At 35.5% G+C, this 22,218-nt stretch overlaps 1 protein-coding gene and 1 long non-coding RNA gene across 2 annotated transcripts in view; one reads left to right on the top strand and one right to left on the bottom strand.

The window, feature by feature from the left end:
- MYCBP2 (MYC binding protein 2, E3 ubiquitin protein ligase) overlaps positions 1-22,218 on the top strand; it is a 282,706-nt gene that overhangs the window by 229,617 nt on the left and 30,871 nt on the right. The window contains exons 57-68 of the mRNA XM_025364179.1: positions 405-574; positions 1,181-1,425; positions 3,476-3,643; positions 6,337-6,494; positions 7,575-7,774; positions 8,974-9,123; positions 13,389-13,549; positions 14,592-14,748; positions 14,936-15,160; positions 18,082-18,147; positions 19,895-20,134; positions 20,433-20,531. Coding sequence (XP_025219964.1) covers positions 405-574; positions 1,181-1,425; positions 3,476-3,643; positions 6,337-6,494; positions 7,575-7,774; positions 8,974-9,123; positions 13,389-13,549; positions 14,592-14,748; positions 14,936-15,160; positions 18,082-18,147; positions 19,895-20,134; positions 20,433-20,531 — 2,039 coding nt within the window. The remainder of the gene's footprint in view (positions 1-404; positions 575-1,180; positions 1,426-3,475; positions 3,644-6,336; positions 6,495-7,574; positions 7,775-8,973; positions 9,124-13,388; positions 13,550-14,591; positions 14,749-14,935; positions 15,161-18,081; positions 18,148-19,894; positions 20,135-20,432; positions 20,532-22,218) is intronic.
- LOC112610728 lies at positions 8,827-21,782 on the bottom strand. The gene is made up of 4 exons (XR_003116472.1): positions 21,712-21,782; positions 20,349-20,466; positions 13,469-13,570; positions 8,827-9,055 (listed from the first exon to the last, which is right to left on the bottom strand). It is a non-coding gene; the product is annotated as an uncharacterized LOC112610728 (long non-coding RNA).

Here is a 22,218-nt window from a genome sequence, read left to right as displayed (position 1 = left end):
AATAGAAATTTGTATTTGTATTTTTTTTCTTTGTCTACATATTATACTTCAAATGTTTTATGTGACTTCTGAAAATATATCATTGTTATAGAACTTTTATACTCGTTTTGTCTAATTTTATTGACATAATTAAGTATATCTAAATGTACCTATAGTCTACCTCTCTTTTAATCTGCCTGAATAGAAACTAAGTATCTCTCATATTTGGGGCATCGTTTAATTGATTGCTTTTTGATCAAGTAAGCTATTTTTCTGATATAGTTAATAGCCTGAAAAATCAGATATCTATTTCAGTATTTTGCTTTATTTGAGAAGGTAAATCTGTCATTAATCTATGAGTAATAAGGATCAAACTATTAAGGACACTTGGAGTGTTAAATATTTATTTTTGGTATTGTTTCAAGGTTGTGGCCGATATGCTGGTGGACAAGGTTACAATAGCATTGGGCATTTTTGTGGAGGATGGGCTGGTAACTGTGGTGATGGTGGCATAGGAGGAAGCACTTGGTATCTGGTATGTGATCGCTGTAGAGAAAAATACCTCCGTGAAAAACAGGCTGCTGCAAGGGAGAAGGTATTTTATTCCATTCGGAGCTATAGTTTTAATGATACGGATACACTTTATAAAAATACCTTTTAATGATCTTATTACATCAGATAATTCCACATAGTTGATATAAAAGATCAGCTTTTACAGTGGAAATCATATACAAATTTAATATTTGTACTACGTCAGCTGCTTTTAATTTTAAAAAATTAACTATATATTGGAATAACACTGGATAACCTCTGCTACCTGTTTTTTTGGCTCCTTTGTCTTCCTATTCCATAGCTACTCTCTCTTTTCCTTATTCACTCTAGTGGCTAACCTAACTAAAAAATTTCACTGAATACACACACTGAGATTATTTACTTTTTAAAAAAATGAATTATATTTAGATTTAACTAGTTAGGTGTTAAATTTTTCTGAAGAAAGAAAGGAAGTATAGTTTGTGTTTAATACAAAATAGTCAGCCCAGGATGAATATGAAGTGAATGTTGTTTTTTATAATCTTAGTATTTTAAAATAGCTTTACAAGTGTTTAATAATTTTTATTGGAAACTCAAAATACTTAGCTTAAGAAACTAAAGATTTTAATATAAGTCAGAAAAGATTACTTTGATTTTTTTTCTTTGCCAGGTCAAACAATCTAGGAGAAAACCAATGCAAGTCAAGACCCCTCGTGCCTTGCCCACCATGGAAGCTCACCAGGTGATTAAAGCCAATGCACTCTTCCTGCTGTCCCTGAGCAGTGCAGCTGAACCGAGCATTCTGTGTTACCATCCTGCAAAGCCATTCCAATCTCAGTTGCCCAGCGTGAAAGAAGGCATTTCTGAGGATCTTCCTGTGAAAATGCCTTGTCTCTACCTTCAGACATTAGCTAGGTAATAAAATTTTGTTGTTTTTTAATCACCTTTGGATTAACAGTGATTGTTTATTGATATCTAGGGTAGTTCAGTATTTGACCTATACTTTATTAGATATTGTGTACTGTAAAGAAACTTCCAGGCATTTATTTTTTTGAGTTGCCTTGACTAACATAATGACTTTATGGTAGTAGGTATTTAAAAAACTATAAAAATGCTTCATCAATTTACATTGTTATTAATACAAAACATGTCTTAGAAAATAAGACTGTAGCTATCTTTCACTCTTTGGTAGGCTGACTTCAGTCTGTTAGTGCGAAATGCTGAAGTAGAAAAAAGTTGGTGTTTTCTTAGCAGTCTTTTATGTCATAAATTATTCATTCTGTTAGCATTTAAATGAATACTAACTGGGCACCTGCCAGCCTTGTGCTAGGCCCTGAATGAATGAATGAATTAATGAATGAATGAATGAATGAATATAACAAAATCCTGGCTTCTATGTACTCATACTGTGATGTCAAGTCAGACATGTCAGTGAAACATTTGAAATGGCATGTGAGGAGTGCTACAATAGAAGTATGTATGTAGGATGCTGTTACAGCATAAAAGATAGAGAGTATCTCAATCTTCCCAAGGAAATCAGAAAAGGCTTCCCAGAGGGTCTGACCCTTTAGTGGAGTCTTAAAGGATAAATAGAAACCTGTCAGGCAAGTGATGGGAAGAAAGCAACGCCTGGAAGAATAACCCAGGTGAGTAAAGACACAAATGAAATCTCATTACACATTTGAGGAATCACAGGTTGTTAAAGGACTGACTACTGGAGGAAATGTGTGAAAGCCCGTTCAAAATGATTGGTTCACCCAAGTAGTGTCGGGCCCTGTAGCCCAGGTTAAGATTGCATTTTATCCCATGAGCAGAGGAAACAGTGGAAAAATTTTAAACAGAGAAATACATGAATTGGTTTGCAATTAAAAGATCACTGTAGAATGTGGAAGCTAATGTGGAGACTAGATAAAAGTGCATTACTAGAGATAGAGAGAAACCTGTTAGTATTCTATTTTCATATATTGGACCTGAATGGTGCAGCCTATACTTTCACACATCATGCACTGACACTCCAAAAGAGCCTTTCATATACCAAAATCAGATTTTTTTCATCAGCTGACAAATGAAGATATCTAGATATTGCCTGCTGACATGGCTTGCCAACCAACAGTTCCATTTTGGAAATTGTCCTCTTTGTGTGGCAGAGTTGTGTGATTTTTAAAATTTTGTGCTTACAATAAAATGAATAAGCAACAAAAATGAAAATGTGAGACTAAATACATTTGAGACGGAGGTGGAAATCATCAGGTATGCCAAATACAGTAGATCTTTAGTGTGAAGCATACCACTCAGTGGACCTAGGTTAGCAACTATTTATTCATTTTGAAAAGGAAAGAATCAAATTGTAAAACATGAAAAATGCTCACACAGCATTATTACAGACTTTTTTTCTTTTTAGCTCTCTGGGGAATGGGCACCCCCTCCACCCTGAACCACAGAAAATTTCATATATCTAATATTTTTCAAATATGATCTTATGTATGTTCCTACCCAAAAAAGTAACTGCCTTATTTCAGTGGTCTGTGCAAGAAATAATAAGCATGAACCAAGGCAGTGGTGATAGGGAATGAGAAGAGAGAATGGCTCTGAGAGGAAACCTAATATCATGGGCTTGAAAGATGATGATGGTAGAGGGCTAAGCCTACTACAACACTGGAAATATTTTAGCTTAAGCACCTGGATGGTTGGTGGGATCATTCACCAAAACACTGGAAGATGGAAAAGCTCTCAAAAGGAAAGAAACTTAGTTCACTTTTTGATTCGAAATGTTTGTGGTACCTGAAATGTTGATGAATAACATTATCAGACTTTTATTTTCACCTACCTACATCTACAATTATTTTAATACTTTGCCTTTAACTATGATTTACGTGTGCTGCTTTTCCTGTTATGAAGGAGATTAAAAATGAAGAGGATCTGTATTGCCATCATACTTTAAGTTATTGGGTTTGATTTAATGCAGGCATCATCATGAAAATTTTGTGGGCTATCAAGATGACAACCTATTCCAGGATGAAATGAGATACCTACGTTCAACATCTGTACCTGCCCCATATATATCAGTAACTCCTGATGCAAGTCCTAACGTATTTGAAGAGCCAGAGAGCAATATGAAGTCTATGCCACCAAGGTATTTTAGTTCTCTCCTGTTTGTTGAATAGCTAGTGTTTGGTGGAAGAAAGACTTTGAACTAGAAAAGAGTCCTTTTCTAGTTGTTGTTTCTAGTTGTTTCTACTTGTTGTTTACAGTGCCTCCTAACTTAGATATGGTAGTATCAGAGTAAAGAGCTTCTCGAAAAGCTGAATAGAAACATGTTATAATAATATAATACACAAGAAAATAGAGGCCAGGCATTGTGGCTCACAACTGTAATCCCAGCACTTTGGGAGTTCAAGGCGGGTTAGATCACCTGAGGTCAGGAGTTCGAGACCAGTCTGACCAACATGGTGAAACCCTGTCTCTACTAAAAATACAAAAGATTAGCCAAGTATGGTGACACACACTTGTAATCCCAGCTACTCAGGAGGCTGAGGCAGGAGAATTGCTTGAACCTGGCAGACAGGTTACAGTGAGCTGAGATCATACCACTGAACTCCAGCTTGAGAAAAAAAAAAAGAGTACCACTGAAACTTTTTTAGAGGAGGAATGATGTGATAAAAATGCAAAGGTAGTCTCACAGTGACAATTGAGAAACTGACATATGGATTAAAGAGATATATTTTGTAGGAAAAATAAGTGTGACTTGTTGACTAACTGGATAATGAAAAAGGTAAGTTTAAGATGACATGAAGATTTCAGGCACGAATAACTGTGAACATGGTATCATTGGAAAGGAAGACGTTTGCTGAATGAAAAGAGAATGTGCTTGTTAAGAGCATGCCACTGTGTTACTACTATACAACTATAATTATAAACTAATATAATAAATACTTTAATCACAATAGAACATATATATCCAAATGAGGGGGTTTTTTTTGTTGTTAAAAATACATACAACTTCTCCCCTCCCCAACTGCGTGGATTACTCGTCAGAATTTCTTTGAAGCTGCTCTTGACATTTTCTCCAGAGTGCAGTGCAACCTTTAATATCTTTAAAAGTAATAAAGTATTTCTAAAGGAGATACACTGTTTAAAAAAGTCAGAAACCATTTTGACACTAGTCTGACAAGTGTGATTCTCATTGGATTATTATTACCCCTTAGGATCAAAATTCAGAGGCTGAGGCAAGAGGATGACTTGAGCCTAGGATTTTGAGGTTACAGTGAGCTATGATTGTGTCACTGCACTTCAGTCTAGGTGACAGAGCAAGACTCCATCTGTTTAAAAAAAAAAAAAAAGGTTGATGGATAAATGAATTCATTAAATCAGTGGTTCTCAACTGGGGGCAATATTTGCCTCCCTGTTGACAATCTGACAATGTTTGGAAATAACTTTGTTTGTCACAACTGGGCTAGTTGAGTGGGCATCCTAGTGATTTGAGGCCAGGGATATTGCTAACCATCCTATAGGAGGCAAGACAGCCTTCCTAACAAGGAATTACCTGTCCCAGGGTAGCCATTCAATTAAAGATGTCATCTTTGCTTTCTTCTTTGGATTTTCTTGTGTTGCTTGAATTCTTTCACAAGCATTATTATTTTTTTGTAAAAAAAAAAAAGTCACTTTTTAAATTTGTGTAATGTTTTCTTTAAGTTAGTAGAAAACTTCCTCTGAAAACAGAGCAAATGTCTGTGCTTTATAGTAACACCATATATAAAGTGAATTAAGTTAATGTTTCCCTGTCTTCTAGTCATTCTGGAACCAAACAACCTATACTAACACCCAGGGACATTTACTGCCAATCAGTTACGTACAATGTTTATAGTCTATTCAAACAAGAATGTACATAAGCTTAGAGAAGTGGTGAGTAAAGAAAACACCCAGGCAGTTAGCCGTCCGTTGGAAAATAGACAATTTTACCAAGGGACACAGGATTTCAAACCTGGCTTGAATGATGGAAAAAACTCCAGAACCAAAGGTGAGCAAAAATATTCCAGTTTGAATTGAGGTGACAGAAAAAGGAGCTCACGAAAAGAATAGTTTCTAAATTTGTTTTAGAGAAATAAGAAAGAGAAGAGATTTCTCTTTTTTTTATAAAATGTGTCAATAAAGGAAATTATATAGCTCAAGATCTTAATAACTTTTTAAGTATTTTTAAATGAATGTTGCTTTAATAAATAGAAAAACTGTTAGTTTACTTAAGCCTGAATAAAACCATTAAGTTCTTTTATAGAGTATAAATACAGCACTGGTGCCAAAAATCAGTTTGTTCCCTCTCATGACACCTTGACACAGCCATCCTCCAAGGGCTTTGGGCAGTGTTTCCCAAGAGTGAGAAACCTCACAGAACACTGAAGACACCAAAAGAAAACTTTGGAGCCAAATTTTGCTTCCTATTTTATTAGGTTTTCATGTGTACATAACCATTTTCTTTCTATTTGGTGCACTTATGATTGTATCTCCCTGTTCTTCCTGAATATTACAACACATGAGTTCCACCCCAGTGCTTTTGATTCTAAAAGGAGCTTGGAAGCCTTTCTTCTTTTTCATTTAATATGCAAAGTACATTTAAGAAAACCACAAGTTTTAAGGTACAATGCTGAAATCGGTCCAAATGTTACTGCATTTGAAAAGATCGAATTATGATTCAGAGAGAGATTGTCAATTTGGCTTTGATTTTGTTTCTCCACGTGAAATCTTGAGTCACATATTTTGCATCATTATAAGTATAGTTACATTTCATTTAGCTCTTCTGAGTTTGTATCTGTTGTATTGTTCCATCTACAGTTTAGAAACCAGTCCCATAACTGATACTGATCTTGCAAAGAGAACTGTCTTCCAAAGATCATACTCAGTTGTTGCTTCCGAGTATGATAAACAACACTCCATTTTACCTGCACGAGTTAAAGCCATTCCTAGAAGAAGAGTTAACAGTGGAGACACTGGTAAGTATGAGGATAAAAAAGAATATTGAGTGATCTGACTACTACAAATAAAAAAGAAAATGGTTTTATTTGCACATAATTTTTAAAATTTAATTTTTGAAGGAAAAGGCATGGGATAATTTCTAACGTGTGATTGACATTCCCTCTGTGTGACACAGCTATAAATGTGCATCTCTAAATTTTGCATCTCAGTTGAAGGGAAATCGGTGATTGTTCAAGAATAAATTGGCCTTTACATAAATCTTACTTCTTAGGTATCTAAGCCAAATGTTACAGCCATTATCCCTTCCACTAAACTTGTGGACCGGCAGTTCCAGTGATGTACACATTCACAGTTATCTCTCCACCCCAATAGAAGCTTGTAACTCTTGCAGCTGCCATCATTCTAAGTAGATAAAAAAAACTTTGGAGATATAAATAGCCCTTAATCAGTTAAAAAAAAAAAAAAAAGAAGAAGAAGAAGAAGAAGAGTTACATGATCTGGACCAGTTGGTATCAATAGCCCCAAATTGGGGTGGGGATTCTACCTCAAGAATAATTAAAGAAACCCAAGAAGAACAGGATAATATAGTGATAAATTGTCAGAGAAATCACTTGCTAAAATGAAGATTTGGCCTAAAAATGATAGTCAGATGATTAAGTATCTTATTGAAGACTTTTAAGAAAAACATTATTGAAAATTGCCCAGCAATTTATAGGTTCATTCAACAAATATTTTTGACCTCCTGTTGAGAAATGTTTCTTATAAAGCCATCTTTTAGAAAGTGATGCAGATGAGATGTAGATTTCATTTAGAATATAAATCACTTAGCTTTTAGAGTTTTTTAGAAAATGTGAACTTTAGATTCAGCTCTGGATTCAAAACCCACCTCTACAACTTAATGGCTGTATGACTTTCAGAGAGTAACATATTTAATCTTTCTGAACCTTGGTTTCTTCCTCAGTAAAAGTTGAAATTGTTATGATTTGTGTCATGTGCAAAAAACCAATAACAAAGGCTCTAAAGTGAATATGCTAGATATTATCTTAAATATATATGCACTGCCTATGAAAATTAATAATTTTCTTTTTCTTTAATAGAAGTTGGTTCTTCCCTTTTGAGACATCCGTCTCCTGAGCTTTCTCGGCTAATCTCAGCCCACAGCTCTCTTTCTAAAGGAGAACGAAATTTCCAGTGGCCAGTTTTAGCTTTTGTTATACAACATCATGATCTAGAAGGTCTTGAAATAGCAATGAAACAGGCCCTAAGGAAATCTGCTTGTCGAGTTTTTGCTATGGAGGTATGAAGACATTAATGAAATTACTGATTCCTTGATCATACAAATCATGTGATGATTCTATTTAATGATGCCACTTTTTTACCAACAGAAATTGTATGAAATTAAAAGGCATTAGCCAATTAAAAGTATCAAGTGTTCATATAAAAATTAGACTCTAAAGTTTATGAATATAAACGAATTTAGAATTTCATATTTCAGCACTCTAAAGAAATTTATTTCTGTATTGCTTTATTATTTGAATCTTGAGATTATCTTTTTTAAAAGCTTTTATACACTCAGAATGTCATTTTATTAGAAGGAAATGACAGAGTAATCATGGAAAGAAGATAAGGAGTAGGGCTTTTGAGTTATAAGTGAACCAGTAATAACTTCTCTGGGCCTTTGGCCTCTGGAAATAATAGGATTACTGTATATTACAGGCCTGTATATAGTAAATCTTTATTTTTATCAAATGTGATAAATAACTTACCACTTCATGGATGGGAATTACATGAATATATTTAAGTAAATGATTGCTTTTGTAGAGCTTGAGATACGCTTTGTGTTCATCCAGATGCAAGTTGGAAAAAATGTGCTTGAATAAATCAATATTAAAAAGAATTTTCAAAGTAAAAAGTGATTGGAAAAAGTGTTTTGGTATTGTATTTTAGAAATTATTTTTCCTATTTTTTTAAATTCAAACCCCAAATTATTAACTGTTTCAAGTTCCGTGTGCTTTCAGTGAAATAAAGGTCAGATTTTCAAGGAACCAAGCATAGTATCCCATGATTGTAATCCTAATACTTTGGGAGGCCAAGGAGGGAGGATCACTTGAGCGCCAAGAGTTTGAGACCAGCCTGGGCAACATCGTGAGACATCATTTCTACAAAAAAATGTTTTAAAATCAGCTGGGTGTGGTGGTGCGCGCCTATAGTCCCAGCTACTTGGGAGGCTGAGGTGGGAGGATCATTTGTGCCTGGGTGCTTGAGGCTGCAGTGAGCCCTGATCACACCACTGTACTCCAACCTGGGTGACAGAGCGAGACACTATCTCTTAAAAAGAAAAACAAATAGTAAAACTATAAGGTATTACTTTTTTTAATTAAAAAAGATTTTCTAGCATCTTTCTTTGAAGCCTTAATCCTTGGAGGTACTTTATTTCTGAGTACTTTTTAATTCATGTATTTTATTCTTAAACTCATTTAACCATCATTTCTTCAGGCTTTCAACTGGCTTCTGTGTAATGTCATCCAAACCACTTCTCTCCATGATATTCTGTGGCATTTTGTGGCATCACTGACTCCTGCACCGGTGGAACCAGAGGAAGAAGAGGATGAAGAAAATAAAACAAACAAAGAAAGTTCAGAACAAGTAAATGAGATTTTTATTTATTTTGATTGTGCATATTTTTGTAGAAACTGGTAGTATACCTTCAAATAGTCCAATAATTTGCACAAAATCATTCACAGATCTAACTTGAGCAAAAAGAATATTTTAGTGCTATGGGCAAAGTATTAACAGTGAGACCTGGATTTTATAGAAGGCAGCCTGTATAATGGACAGAGCATTGAACTAGGGCACTAGGAGCCTGAGTTCAGCCTCATTTCTACCCTGTTGTAGTTGTATGACTTGTAGGCCTTGGTTTCCATGTCTGTAAAATGAAAGAGTAATCTAGATGGCATTTATCTTATTCCCAGCCACTCTGAAATTATGTGAATGGCATTTTAGGATAATTTCCAAGGATATCAGGCAGCATTATCATAGTCAAATTCTTAAAACTCACAAGGAAACAAGATACCATGAGCAAGAACTAGCAAAAACAATAGGCAGCAGAAATAGACCCTCAACAGTGGTTGTAATTATCTGTGTAAATGTAGAATAATGTGTTAATATGCTTAAAGAAATAAAAGAGAAACTTTAAAATATGAGAAGAAATTGTAAGAAGGAATATAATGATGAATTTGATAAAGAACTAAAGAAAATGTAAACATTAATCTAAGTATAATTGATATTTTAAAGAATTAGTTTTGAGATTTTATAGCATGTCAGTGAAAAAATTGGTTAAATATAAGAGAATGACAGATTTGATAAAGAACTAAAGAAAATATGTAAAAATTAAGTATAATTGATTTTTTTTAAAAAATCAGTTTTGACATTTTATAGCATGTCAGCGAAGAAATTGGTTAAATGTAAGAGATCTGCAGAAATTATCTAGACTTCAACACAGAAAAAGTAAATAAAAAATACAAGTTGCTAAGAGCAATGAAGGGCAAAATGATGTATAACACTTACCTACTTGGAGTTTCAGAAGGAGAAGACAGAATGGAAGAGAGACAGTATTTAAGAGTTAATACTTGAGAATTTCCCAGAATCGATTACAGATAACAACCCATTTCAAGAAGCCCAGTAAACCCCAAGCAGAATAAATACAAATCATAGTGGGCAAATTATAGTATATTACCTGAACACCAAAAACAAAGAAAGAGATCTTTTACGCAGCCGCAGGAAAAAAATATTAGCTTTCAAAAGAGGGACAGTGAGAATAATTGCTTAATTTTCGGTAGCAACATTACAAGTTTGTTTGTTTAAATACTGAGTTTGTTTAAAAGGCTGTCAGTTGGCTTTTTTCAACATGCTGAAAGAAAATGCTTGTTAACCCAGTTGAAGGGTCTTTGAAGAACAAGACCAAAGACATTTCCAGAATAAAAACTGAAAGAAATGGCCAGGGAGTGTCAATGAAGAGAAAAGAAAGTGTAAATATGAGGGCATATCTTAAAAAACATTGACTGTGTAAAAAGTAATGATATGTCATGGTGATCTACAAAATGATAAAAGATCAATCCTGGATATGTATCTACCTAATACTGTAACCTTAAAAAAAGTAACAATTGACAGACTGCAAGGAAGAATAGGACAGTCTGCAGTTACAATGTGAGATTGTCATATACCTGTAACAGCTATCTGTTCCTGCATAACCACCCCAAAACTCACCGGACTAAAACAGTTGTTTATTTGCTCACAGTCTGTGGGTTGGCAATTGCAGCAAGGCTCCACTGAGAGGAATGGCTCTTTCCTGTTTTGGTTACATAGTGTGCTTCAAGTGGTACCCCCTGAGCTCTTTTATCCTCCAGGATGCTGGCCTAGGTTTGTTCAGATGCCAGAAGCATTCAAGAAAGCGAACACAGAAGCTGCAAAGCCAAAATGGCCAAGACTAAACTCAAAAACCATGCTTCTGCCACCTTCTGTTAGCGGGTATAATTCTCAAGGCCGGTCAAAATCAAAGACTGAGAAATAAACTCCACCTGTTGATAGGAAGAGCGACAGAGAATTTGTGGCTGTTTTGTGCGTAGTACCATAACACTCTTTTTAGTACTGGATAGGTCAGGCAGAGAAAAAGAATCAAAAAGTACACAGATTTGAATGATTGACAGTGTTGATAGAATATACAAAGCATTGCATATAGTTGTTTACATTCTTTTCAGATACACACAAATGTCTATGGAAATTGACTGTTTACTGGACATATGAAACAAGTTTCAACAGACTTTAAATAATTGGTTTTCTTCCTACCATGTCCTCAGTCTTTATTGCTAGTGTATAAGAATTAGATAACAAAACAATAACAAGAAAAATATTGAAATGATGGAAATTAAGAAACGCTTCCAAATGAGTTGCATCAAAGAAGAATTATAACAGAAAATATTTTAAATGGAATGGCAATAATAGTACATCTCAAAACTTGTTGTTTGGCAGAGTTCTAGTTATAGTTATGATGGAACAGCCAGTGTCAGGATTAGTTCTTATAGTAAACAACAAAAAGCTGGACAAAATATTTAAAACAATTGTTCATAGGCTCTGAGCAGTGACCAGTACAGGGCTATAATCCTTGAGAGAAGAAAAGTGCATGAAGTGAGCCCCACAATCGGGAAAAGAGCCCAGCAGAGTATGTCGGTTGTATTGGCTGAGATCAAAGTTTAGGGCTGTAACTTTGGGATGTGGGAAGCATGGCACCAGTGCTATAGAGCTGCAGAAAGGAGTCTAAAATTTTTGCATAAAAATATCCCTGCCGTCCTGGCCACTCTTAGACTGGGCATGCAATTTCTCTGGAAGACCTAGCAGTGGAAACGAATCGTAAACTGAGAAATGAACAGATTCTTAGCTTCAGAGCTGGGTTCTAAAGTTTTAGCCCAACCAGAGGTGGGGTGAATGAATACTCCTGGCATGCACCTGAAACCCCAGAAAGATCATACCCAAGGAATACACACCATGCCTTAGGAGTAAGGGTAATGCCTAAAATCAAGGGCAAAACTGAAATAACCCCAGTCTAACAAAGTCGAATGCCAGGTCTTGATGGAATCTAGATGGCCTGCTATCTCCCTGTAAGAACTAAACTACATTCTTTAGAAGAAGATAATGTAAACCAGAACTTCTGTATCAGTAATCAATAGATACACAAAGAAGGAGGTAAAAAGCAACCATCTTTTAATTAGCTCAGTGACATAGTTTAAAAAGTTTGATGAGCTTACATTGGTAGCAAGATGGAAGAACAAACATTCTTTGCTGTGGAGTAGCAGCTTCTTAGAGAATGGTTTGGTAAGATCTATCAAAATTCACATTAAAAATCATTCAGTAATTCCACTTTCATGAAGTTCTCCTTATATATGCATGTGTGAAAAGACAAATATACAAGTTGATTCACTGCAGAATGTTATATAAAAACAAAAGATTGGAAACAGCCTAAATGGCTGTTCTGAAATGGACTGATGAAATAAACTGTGGTATTTTTATTCATTAGAATACTATGCAGTAGGATAATATATGTTACATACATATCTAATAAGTAATAATCTCAAAGATACATTATTGTTAAAAGGGCACAGATCAGTTTGTTTAGAGTGCTGCCATTTGTATAAATGAACAATGTTTATAGACAGTTCAAGAAACTGGGAATAGAAATTGCCAGTGGGAGGGCACCTAGGTGGCTGGGCTTTAAAGACAGGGAGACTTTTTATGGTATTTTTTTATACCTCTTGAATATTTTATTATGATGTATGTTACCTACTCAAAATGATAAAAAGTTATTCCATAGTTAATATTATTAATGGAGCCATCTGAGGGTTTGAATGAGAAATGAAATTCAACACCTGCTTCTCTTTCCTAGCTGTGGTCCATCTGCCTAGAAAGGAACTTTTTTTTCTAATTCACATAAAAATGCTATATGAGTTAGTGGCCACCCCAACTTTTAAACATATGTTATTTTTTATACATAAACATACAGGCAAAACATACCTACATATATGTATGTGTATATATACATACACGTATCTGTATATGCACACACACTACACATACACATGCATACACATATAGATTCACCCTACAGGTAGATTTGTGAGTACACTAGAATCGATACATTTATTCATTTGCATGCTGATTTTACTTGTGACTAAACTTACAGCTTTTTTGCCTAAAATAATACAAACATAATTAGTTAAAATTACTGTACGTTCTGGGTACAATTTGGTTTTGTTGTTTATATTTATGTTACACGACCATTTTTTAAGTATACATGTCTTTTGTGAAGAAGATTCCTTCCAGCACACACACTGATAAACTTGTTTCAATTTCTGCCTTAGGAGAAAGATACAAGAGTATGTGAACATCCACTCTCGGACATAGTGATTGCCGGGGAAGCTGCTCATCCTTTACCACACACCTTTCACCGCTTGCTGCAGACCATCTCAGACCTTATGATGTCTCTCCCCAGTGGCAGTTCATTACAGCAAATGGCCCTGAGGTAATTTTGTATCCACATATCCTAGGTACATTGGACAAGAGATTTTATGGAATATTCAAAGTATGAAATGCTCCAAAAAAAAAGCTCTTTAAATAGTAAGATAGAATCCCTACATTATATAGATGGTGCCCCCCTCCTTATAGTCATAATTTTTAGAATGGTCCTTCCTCTTAGTTAACACTTGTTTGCCCTTCTGTAAAATGTGGCTAATGTACTTCTTAGTGCCCTAAATTATCACTGTAACAATCTCCCTCACTTTCCCCACTCTCCTACCTCAAATCACTTAAATGTTCTAAAAAGAGAGAGGGAAAGTGAAATCTCAAAAGCAAAAACCAAAATAGAGTTTTGACTTGAAAAGAATCTTAGGAAAACCAGAGCCTGTTTATATGCTGCCAATCCTGAAAGCACCTTAAGGAGCATCACAGATGCTCAACAGATTCCAATTTCAATTTGAAATGTGTTGAGAGTTTAGCATTGCTTTTACACTGTGAACCTTGTTACTAGATTCACATACTGGACTCACACTTATAAATAAATTATCCTAATTAATGTGTACAAGAAATAGATTGATGGAATGACTGGGCTTCCCATGTTTCTAATGATAAGACCAGTGGAAGAGAGATTTCTCTTTGTCCTCCTCACAAGATTTTTGAAATACAAGATACATTATACCCTGATGAATTAGTATGGCATTATAAGATTCATGAATTTGAGGGGTCGTGACAGTTGGTGTAACACTTGTTTACACAACAGATTCATTACCCTTTTTACTTCTGTAGCCTTGATCTTCATCTGTCTAATTTTTTTATATTTAAAATGGGTCAGCTTTCCTTAGTTTTACCTTGTTCCAAAGAAGTTACCTTTATATCTCAAAAACAAAAATAAGAGAAATGATTTTCTTCCCTGAATTTTTAAAATTTCTGTATTTTACTAGAACATTAAAATTTCTTGAGCTATTAGCTACAGAGTACTCATCTAAGAGTTCCTTAGATATTCCTGGAAAATAATTGTTTCATATATTGCTTATATATCACCTTTTTAGGTGCTGGAGTCTCAAATTCAAGCAGTCTGATCACCAGTTCCTTCATCAGAGCAACGTCTTTCATCACATTAACAATATTTTGTCAAAATCAGATGATGGTGATAGTGAAGAGAGTTTTAGCATCAGTATACAATCTGGCTTTGAAGCTATGAGTCAGGTCAGTCATTTCACAGTTATTATCCTGGTTGTCTTGTTAGTTAATAATACATCAAAGGAGAAACTGTAAGTTATTTATAGTCAATTTGATCCTGTCTTCCATTATGTTTTATCCTATATCTGTTTGTTTTATCATCATGGAAGATTTGCTTTTAAGTATCATAAGTACTTGTATTTGTTTCTGATAGGAATTATGCATAGTAATGTGCTTAAAGGACTTAACCAGCATTGTTGACATAAAAACTTCAAGCCGACCTGCCATGATTGGCAGCTTGACAGACGGCTCCACAGAAACCTTTTGGGAATCAGGAGATGAAGATAAAAACAAAACTAAGAATATCACCATCAACTGTGTAAAAGGAATCAATGCCCGCTATGTGTCTGTTCACGTGGACAATTCTCGAGATCTTGGGGTAAGAAAGCAAACTTGATTTATGACTCTTTATCTCTTTTCAGACCTTTAGTATTCATACACTCTCATTTCTGAATTTAGCAACAAGCTTTATCATCTGGAATTTCACCAACCAAACGTCATTGCTATAATCCCCAAATCTTAAGTCTAAAAACAAATTAATATGATTGGGAGCACTGTGGAATTCCATTTCTGAAAAGAGATCTAATCACAAATATACCATGGCTACAGCTAAGCAAAATGAAAGTCTGCTCTACAATTTTCTGCTCTCATGCCCTTGGGTTAAGATTTTCCTGTGACCTGGAAGTCCTCCCCTTAAACTCCGCTGAGCAGTTCTCCCAAGGTCTCTCAAACTCAGCAGAGAAATTCTAAGTAACTCCTCTAAAAAATTATTCTTTCCCTCTGCTGGGTTCTTTATTGTATTACTCTGGTGGCACCTAATAATAGTCTTTGACCTGTAGTGTAATGAACTTTTTTTATTATTTTTATTTATTTATTTATTTATTTTTTTGAGATGGAGTCTCCCTCTGTCACCCAGGCTGGAGTGCAGTGGCACAATCTCGCCTCACTGCAACCTCTGCCTCCAGGTTCGCGCAATTCTCCTGCTTCAGGCTCCTGAGTAGCTGGGATTACAGGCACACACCACCATGCTTGGCTAATTTTTATATTTTGTTTATTTTGAGACGGAGTCTCGCTCTGTCGCCCAGGCTGGAGTGCGGTGGCACGATCTTGGCTCACTGCAAGCTCCGCCTTCCGTGTTCACATCATTCTCCTGCCTCAGCCTCCCAAGTAGCTGGGACTACAGGCGCCCACTACCATGCCTAGCTAATTTTTTGTATTTTTAGTAGAGACAGGATTTCACCATGTTAGCCAGGATGGTCTCAATCTCCTGATCTCGTGATCCACCCACCTTGGCCTCCCAAAGTGCTGGGATTACAGGCGTGAGCCACCACACCCGGCCTAATTTTTGTGTTTTTAGTAGAGACAGGGTTTCACCATGTTGTCCAGGCCGGTCTCGAACCCCTGGCCTCAAGTGATCTGCCCACCTCGGCCTCCCAAAGTACTAGGATTACAGGTGTGAACCACTGCACCCAGCCTATCTTTAAGTGTCTACTTCTTTGCCACAGTCCTCATGAAATAAATAAGTTTCAGACTGTCCCAAATAATCATAATTTATATTCTCTTTAGCCTAGTTCATCCACATGTTTCAACTGAGTTAAATATTCTTTTATAAAAGGCACTAAAGAAAAAAGAGTCCTATTTACTTGAGTGTTAACAACCAAGAAAGAAATAGCACTAACTGCCAGACTGCCTTTCTTCTACCTCATTTAGAATTTTTTTCCTCAGAATGGATGTGGCTTTTTAGCAGATACAGTATTAATGGTTCCCTTGAACCATTGCCTGGCTCCTTCTGTGTTATTTGCATATTTCCTTTCTCAGGAAGAGCCACAGTGGTAGGATTGGGTCTCAGATAACCTGGATGCAGGCCAGTCTGCAATCAGAGCAACCTCCAACTCCTGTACATCAGTGCAGGTTCTATTCCTCCCTGGTATTGAATAAGTAAAAGAGGCTTAGCTAATATAATATGAGCTATTTCCTCCTCAGACCCAAGAATTTCCCCTGGTGTAACCACTTTATCTTACTGGAAAGTCAAGTGTAACCAAGGAAAACATTTTTGTGGCTAGAACTCAGTGTTCAGTGCAAAGCTATCTTTGGCTCATGGTACATTTTAAGGCAGGACATACTCTCCCTCAGAACAATGATTGCAATCAATTTAACATTTCTGTCTTTTCTAAGAGGAAATAATCATAACAGTATTCATTTTCAAAATCCCCAGCATGTAAGCTGACATCTACTTTCCTTTTAAGAGGCTTCCTCTATGTTATAGGTTGAGCATTCCAAATCTGAAAATCCAAAATGCTACAGAATCTGAAACTTTTCGAACACAGATGTGACACTTAAAGGAGATGCATATTGGAGCATTTCTGGTTTTAGATATTCAGATTTGGGATGCCCAGCCAGTAAGTATAATGCAAATACAGTATTTCAAAATCCTAAAAAAAAACCCTAATCCAAAACACTTCTAGTCCCAAATATTTCTAATAAAGGATACTCAACCTGTATGTATGTTTTCCTTGAGTTATGTACCTCCGTGTTCCCCAGTCTGCCTACCACAGAGCCTTGTACACAGCGTTTGTTGATTTTAATTTGAATTGTATCAGCCTACAGCACTCATATTATACAACTCTCTAAGGAATTAATGTTAATCTATTTCTTGATGTGCTTTGCATAAAACTTATTCAGCCTTAAGATGTTTGGCACTAGTGTATGAACGTGTATTGACCTTGTACTGTTTGACATTTACTTTGTGTATTAATGTTGCCTTCCCTAGTTTGGCAAGTATCTTGGGGGATAAAACCTCCTCTTGTATATCCTATTTCAAAACTGTAAGGAAGTCTGGGTACATTGTGACACTCATACGTATTTGTTAGTTCAGTTAGCTTCCCTCTTTATACTTCCAAAAGTAATGAGAATATAGCAACAAGAATCTGACATAAATGACAAGCAGATTTGTTGAAAGGCTTCATGAGAATGGAATCTGAATATTTACTTTGAATGAGGAGAGGGAATGTCAAGCTATGAGAGAGCACGTGGAGAGAGGCTGAAATGTGCAATTTAAGATGGAGTTTGTGAGAATAAGACTAAAGTTGTAGGAACCATGGTTAGTTGGAGGGATGGGGTGGGGTCAATCAGGAAGGATCATAAGAGACTGGCAGAAGATGTGGTATTGATGTGGTATTGGTAGGTCGTGAGAAACCATTGTAAGTTCTGAAGCAGGAATATAGCATAATAACTATATATATATATATATATATATAAAATTGTATATATAAATATACCATTGTAAATTGTCTATTTCAGAATAAAGTTACCTCAATGACCTTCTTAACTGGCAAAGCAGTAGAAGATTTGTGCAGAATAAAGCAGGTAATTAAAATTCTGTCATAAATGTTTTGCTATCTAGAGAGAAATTTCTTCTTCTCAGCCTTCACTACTGAATTCCACCTTTGGCACACAACCGAAGTATTATAGGGAATGATCTATTTACAGAACACTAAATTGACAAGTGGTCCATACGTAGGAATAGTAGCCACCATCCCTGTGCTAGACATCTCACCTATTGTCCTAAATGTTCCCCAGTCATGAGCAATTATATTGTACCTACAGTCTGCCATACCCCACTCCCCAACAAAGACTCAAGGTATTTTTTTTTTAATTAATTAATTAATTTATTATTATTATTATTATACTTTAAGTTCTAGGGTACATGTGCATAACGTGCAGGTTTGTTACATATGTATACTTGTGCCATGTTGGTGTGCTGCACCCATCAACTCCTCATTTACATCAGGTATAACTCCCAGTGCAATCCCTCCTCCCTCCCCCCTCCCCATGATAGGCCCCGGTGTGTGATGTCCCCCTTCCCGAGTCCAAGTGATCTCATTGTTCAGTTCCCACCTATGAGTGAGAACATGCGGTGTTTGGTTTTCTGTTCTTGTGATAGTTTGCTAAGAATGATGGTTTCCAGCTGCATCAAGGTATTTTAAAATTTATCACAGATCCCATTCACACTTAAAGCCTTAATTCACCTATACTTTAGTTAAAACAGGTTGTTCTCCTCTGGCCTGAAAAATCTGTCTGTTATAACACTTATAACAATGCAGCTATATCCAGGTTGCAAGTCAGTTTAAACCAACTCTAGAAACAAGTTTTATCTAGGCATGTGTCTGAGCAGCTCAAGCTTCTCCCTTACTTGTGTTAGTGAAACTTTGTCAAAATTGTTCCTCGCTGACTATCTCACAAAAAGTTGGCCAATTTCTTGCTTGCTTGCTTGTTTTCAAATCACACTGAAGGAATGAATTAAGATTTTGGACTAAACATATAATAAATGTTGTTTAAATTGTTAAAGAATTTGGGAAAATAATCCTATTCAATGAGATTGTGTTTGTTTATACTTAATACCCCTTTTAGAAAATTGACATTATTAATTAAAATAATATCAACTTAATGTCTATGTAAATCACATAGAAATCCCCAGGTCATTTCTTGGTTATTAAATGCCATAAGAACAGTTTTTATTTTATGAAGGGAATAGTGTCAAAAACTATTTCACAGTATATTAACATTTAATCCTTGAAAAAAAAAGTCATATTCTCAATGGAAATTAGTGAAATAAGGAATCACAAGTGTGAAGTTATATATTATATAATTTTTGTTCAAAAGTAAAATATATTAAGTAACTGCACATTAAAAGTCCTGTATCTTTAAATGGTTCTTTAATGTGAGGATGCACAAAAAAAGATTCTGATCTTGTAATGTTTCTGCTTACAGACAATACAGGTAAAGCACAGTCATATAAATTATTTGTAATTATTTCAGTCATATAACTTTGCTTGGAAGCCATATGGTAGTCAGGCCTGGATTTTAATTCTCAATTCCACCTTTTACTGAAAATCCCTTAACCTGTGTTAACCTTAGTTTCTTCATCTGTATATAGCTACTATAAATAATATCACTTATCTTCATTAGGTTGAAATAAAATAATCAGTGTGACATAACCTTTACTCTGTACAATTCTTTGTTATATGAGCTTGCTGATATCAATGCTAAATCTAGCACAGTGATAAAAGTGATCCAGCTGAAGCAGGTTCCTGCCTCTTTTCTGCTCAACCAGGTTGATCTGGATTCCAGGCACATTGGCTGGGTAACAAGTGAACTTCCAGGAGGGGATAATCACATCATCAAAATTGAATTAAAAGGCCCAGAAAATACACTCAGAGTTCGACAAGTCAAAGTCCTCGGCTGGAAAGATGGTGAAAGCACAAAAATAGCTGGCCAAATTTCAGCCAGTGTGGCCCAGCAGAGGAACTGTGAAGCTGAGACTCTGCGAGTATTCAGACTGATTACGTCTCAAGTGAGTGTCCTTACAACATATTCTAGCACGGGATAATTGATGTAATATATTTTAAGAGTGTAACAAAATGTTTTGTGAAACTTGTTATAGAAAATTCTGGCTACAAATGTTGCCCATTTTTTCTTTTCATAGCCCTGAACACCTGAGTTTCATGCTGCATTTGTAATTAAGAAAAGTAGTAGTGTAAATTAGCAACAGTAGTATATTATAAAACCTGTGGAATCAGCTGATGAGTCCTCTGGCTATTATAGTGTTAATGCCTGTCATTAATTCCTTCTCACATGCATATCTTCATCAGGTATTTGGAAAGCTCATCTCTGGAGATGCTGAACCTACACCAGAACAAGAGGAAAAAGCACTATTGTCATCACCTGAAGGAGAAGAAAAAGTATACAATGTATTTATTTGTATTCTAAAGATATTTATTTCCCTTTTTATTCTTTTTTTCAGTGAAATAATTCATGTATTGTTGTATATTTTGATGGATATGTAATAATAGTTTTATGCAGTTCGTATTTTTTCTTAGAAGATGAAGGAACTATCTAAAAAAAATTCATTATTCATGTATAATCTAGCTAATATTTTAAGTAACAGCAAATTTGCTCTATGCCTTGGGTTTTTGTGTTCATTTGTTAGCATTTGTAAAATTTACTTAATCATTTCTGTGCTATACCCCATCAATTATCTTCTCCCTCCTCCATTGTCCCTGTCCTTCACAGTTCAGCTCAAAAGTACTGTCTTCTTCATGAACTTTTTTATGATTTATCTTCTTCTTGAAACTTGTTTATGATTTCCCCAAACAAAAGCAGTTTTCTCTCTGCTGGAGTTCATAATAATCTGTATGTGTCTCTTCTTCATTTTTCTCTTATGTTTATCTACATGGATGCTTTACCTCTTCTACTGAACCATAGCTTCTTAAAGACCAAGTCCATGCCTAATTTGTCTTGTATCCATCATGGTATAATCACATACATGTTCAGTAGATTTTTATTAGAATAACTACTCTTTATTACTGCTCTTGAAATTTCTTCTAAAAATAAAGTTGCTTTACTTTTTTGGTCCTCACTAAAACACTATACCTAAGACTTTTGTACCTTATCCATTTCCAAAAAGAGAAGTCAATTCTGACTAGTCTCAATATTCTAGTGTCTTTAAATGCTGCAAATAATCACCTTGGCAGCCCTTTGAAAGATAAATTTCAAGGATTTCCCTTGTCTCATCCTGTGTTTCCTAATACAGTAGTAGCTAAATCATTGCCCTGTTTTTGTTTGAGGTCTGAAAAAATAAGATTTCTTAAATGCTGGTAACTTCTTTCAGCATCTTTTGGAGATATCATTTGAATGACTACAAGACTGTGTAACTACCCATTAAATCAATTGAATTTTAGCAAATGTTGACTCTGTACTAAACAATTGTGAGAATGGCAAGCCCTCAAAAAGCCTGCATTCTGTTCTTGGTTATGAACCCTCTGCATTCCCCTCACCCCCCAAAAAGAAATCAACAAAGATGCTACATAGTATATAAGCAAGTTATTAAATGTGTGAAAAAATTGCAAATGACATAGGCTTTCAGAGTACCTTGAGATCATTGTGCCTTGGAGTGGTCAGAGAAGGCTTCTTAGGGGATGTTGGACTTGAGTTAGATCTGAAAGAGAATGAAGGGATTCGAATGAGATTAGTAGAGAGAATGGGAGCAAGGACTGATCGGAAAGACTCGCCTAACAGTAGGAGAGTGTACGTTGAGGAGTTAAGGCTGAATAGGAAAGGTTATACTATCACTTGGGTGCCCATGAAATAACATGATTTTTAAGATAATCTTTTTTTAAAGTTAGATTATTAAAGCATAATTTACATACAGAAATTCCTCATTTTAAACTGTATCATTCAATGAATTTTTACTCGTGTACACTAATGAAATCATTACCACAATCAAGTTTGTTTTGTTTTGTTTTGCTTGAGACAGGGTCTCTCTCTGTGACCCAGGATAGAGTGCAGTGGTGTGATCATGGCTCACTGCAACCTCAACCTCCCAGGCTCAATGGATCCTCCTGCCTCAGCCTCCCAAGTAGCTGAAATTACAGGTGC

The sequence above is a fragment of the Theropithecus gelada genome, chromosome 17, assembly GCF_003255815.1.
Source record: "Theropithecus gelada isolate Dixy chromosome 17, Tgel_1.0, whole genome shotgun sequence".
Lineage (NCBI taxonomy): Eukaryota > Metazoa > Chordata > Mammalia > Primates > Cercopithecidae > Theropithecus > Theropithecus gelada.
Note: the sequence above shows the minus strand (reverse complement) of the source record. Positions and strands in the feature narration are given on the sequence as shown.